The sequence below is a fragment of the Perkinsus marinus genome (genome assembly GCF_000006405.1).
Source record: "Perkinsus marinus ATCC 50983 genomic scaffold scf_1104296969626, whole genome shotgun sequence".
Taxonomy (NCBI): Eukaryota; Perkinsozoa; order Perkinsida; family Perkinsidae; genus Perkinsus; species Perkinsus marinus.
This window is the reverse complement of record NW_003202754.1, coordinates 1-1,150: the sequence shown is the minus strand read 5'-3', so window position 1 is coordinate 1,150 and position 1,150 is coordinate 1. Positions and strand designations below refer to the sequence as shown.

The following is a 1,150-nucleotide window of genomic DNA, read 5'->3' as shown; positions in this document are numbered from 1 at the left end:
ATCGACAGGGATGGATTCTGAGGACTTCGCTCGACGTGTCAAGGAAGCAGGTCGGCACCGATAATAGCCAGTCCAAGCTGGATGCTGCTGCTATGTATTTTACGCACACACGTATCTGATGGCCCTTATGGTAAGATACGGTATTCACGGAGTGCATTCTTGAGGCACTTTAATTCGACTCTTCTAAGTGTTCAAATTCGAACTAAAATGATTCGTGTTTCGTTGGTTTGTATGGGTAGGTTTTGTCTCCGATGATCTACAGGATACTATTACCGTCTTAAATGGGCAACAGTTCTCCCGTGGGCGTGTCGATCTTCGGCATCGACACGCGTCAACTCAACCAACTCCGCATCGGTTTCGGTGGGGTTAAAGGATTCCATGATCCCCAGCCCAACACTCCTACTTCCCAATGCTTCTCAGCTCTGGTCCTCGCCCATAATAGTCGTATATATGCGTATAAGTGTCCAGAAGAGGTCTTGGAGGCTGTTCGGAGAGCTGTCGAGAAGAGTCTCATTAAAAAGGATAAGAAATGTAGTAAGGCTGATGGCTTGCACGAATTTGAATTCAATAAGTGGATCTGGGCGGCCCATGGGCAGAGCACAGTGGATGTGAGAAGATATGCTATGAACATCGTGGAGAGCTTGAGGGAAGCTGGTTGGGGTATTTTAGATGATATTGATATGTCCAGGCCATTTTTCGTGCAAGTTTGGGTACTTCATAAAATTGATCAGATGTCAGTTCGCAGTCCCCGGAGGGATATCCTCATCGGCCTTCATGACAAAAACGACTTACGTGTTGTTATGAGTCCTCAGGAAGAGCCTAATCAGCAGTATACGGTTCAGGAGGCTGTGAGGCAAGGTATTGTGAATTCATGGCAAATCAGCAGTGAAACCGACTACAGTGGGGCTTATCAATTCCAGCTGGCTGGCTCCCCCTTCTCTGCTGGTGAAAACCGCACAGTCCCGGCTAGACAGACTCTTCTGGGTGTCCTTACGGAACTGGAACGAAAGGCTGGGTATAGGCACTATAGGAGTCTGATGTTGTCTATGAACCTAGGCTGTAAGTCGAGCCTGCTGCTACGTATACCACCTCCTGATGCTCCGAAGGATAGGGGAACCTATGTGGGTATGCATCTTGATGGTGGCGGTAT

The 1,150-nt window shown here is 48.2% G+C and overlaps 1 protein-coding gene across 1 annotated transcript; it reads left to right on the top strand.

Moving 5' to 3' along the window:
- Positions 1 to 281: 281 nt before the first annotated feature.
- Positions 282 to 1,059, top strand: Pmar_PMAR013512 (hypothetical protein; the record flags this gene model as incomplete). Its single annotated transcript, XM_002767881.1, has 1 exon — positions 282 to 1,059. A coding segment is annotated over one exon (778 nt), but the record flags the coding sequence as incomplete, so codon positions are not given.
- Positions 1,060 to 1,150: the final 91 nt, after the last annotated feature.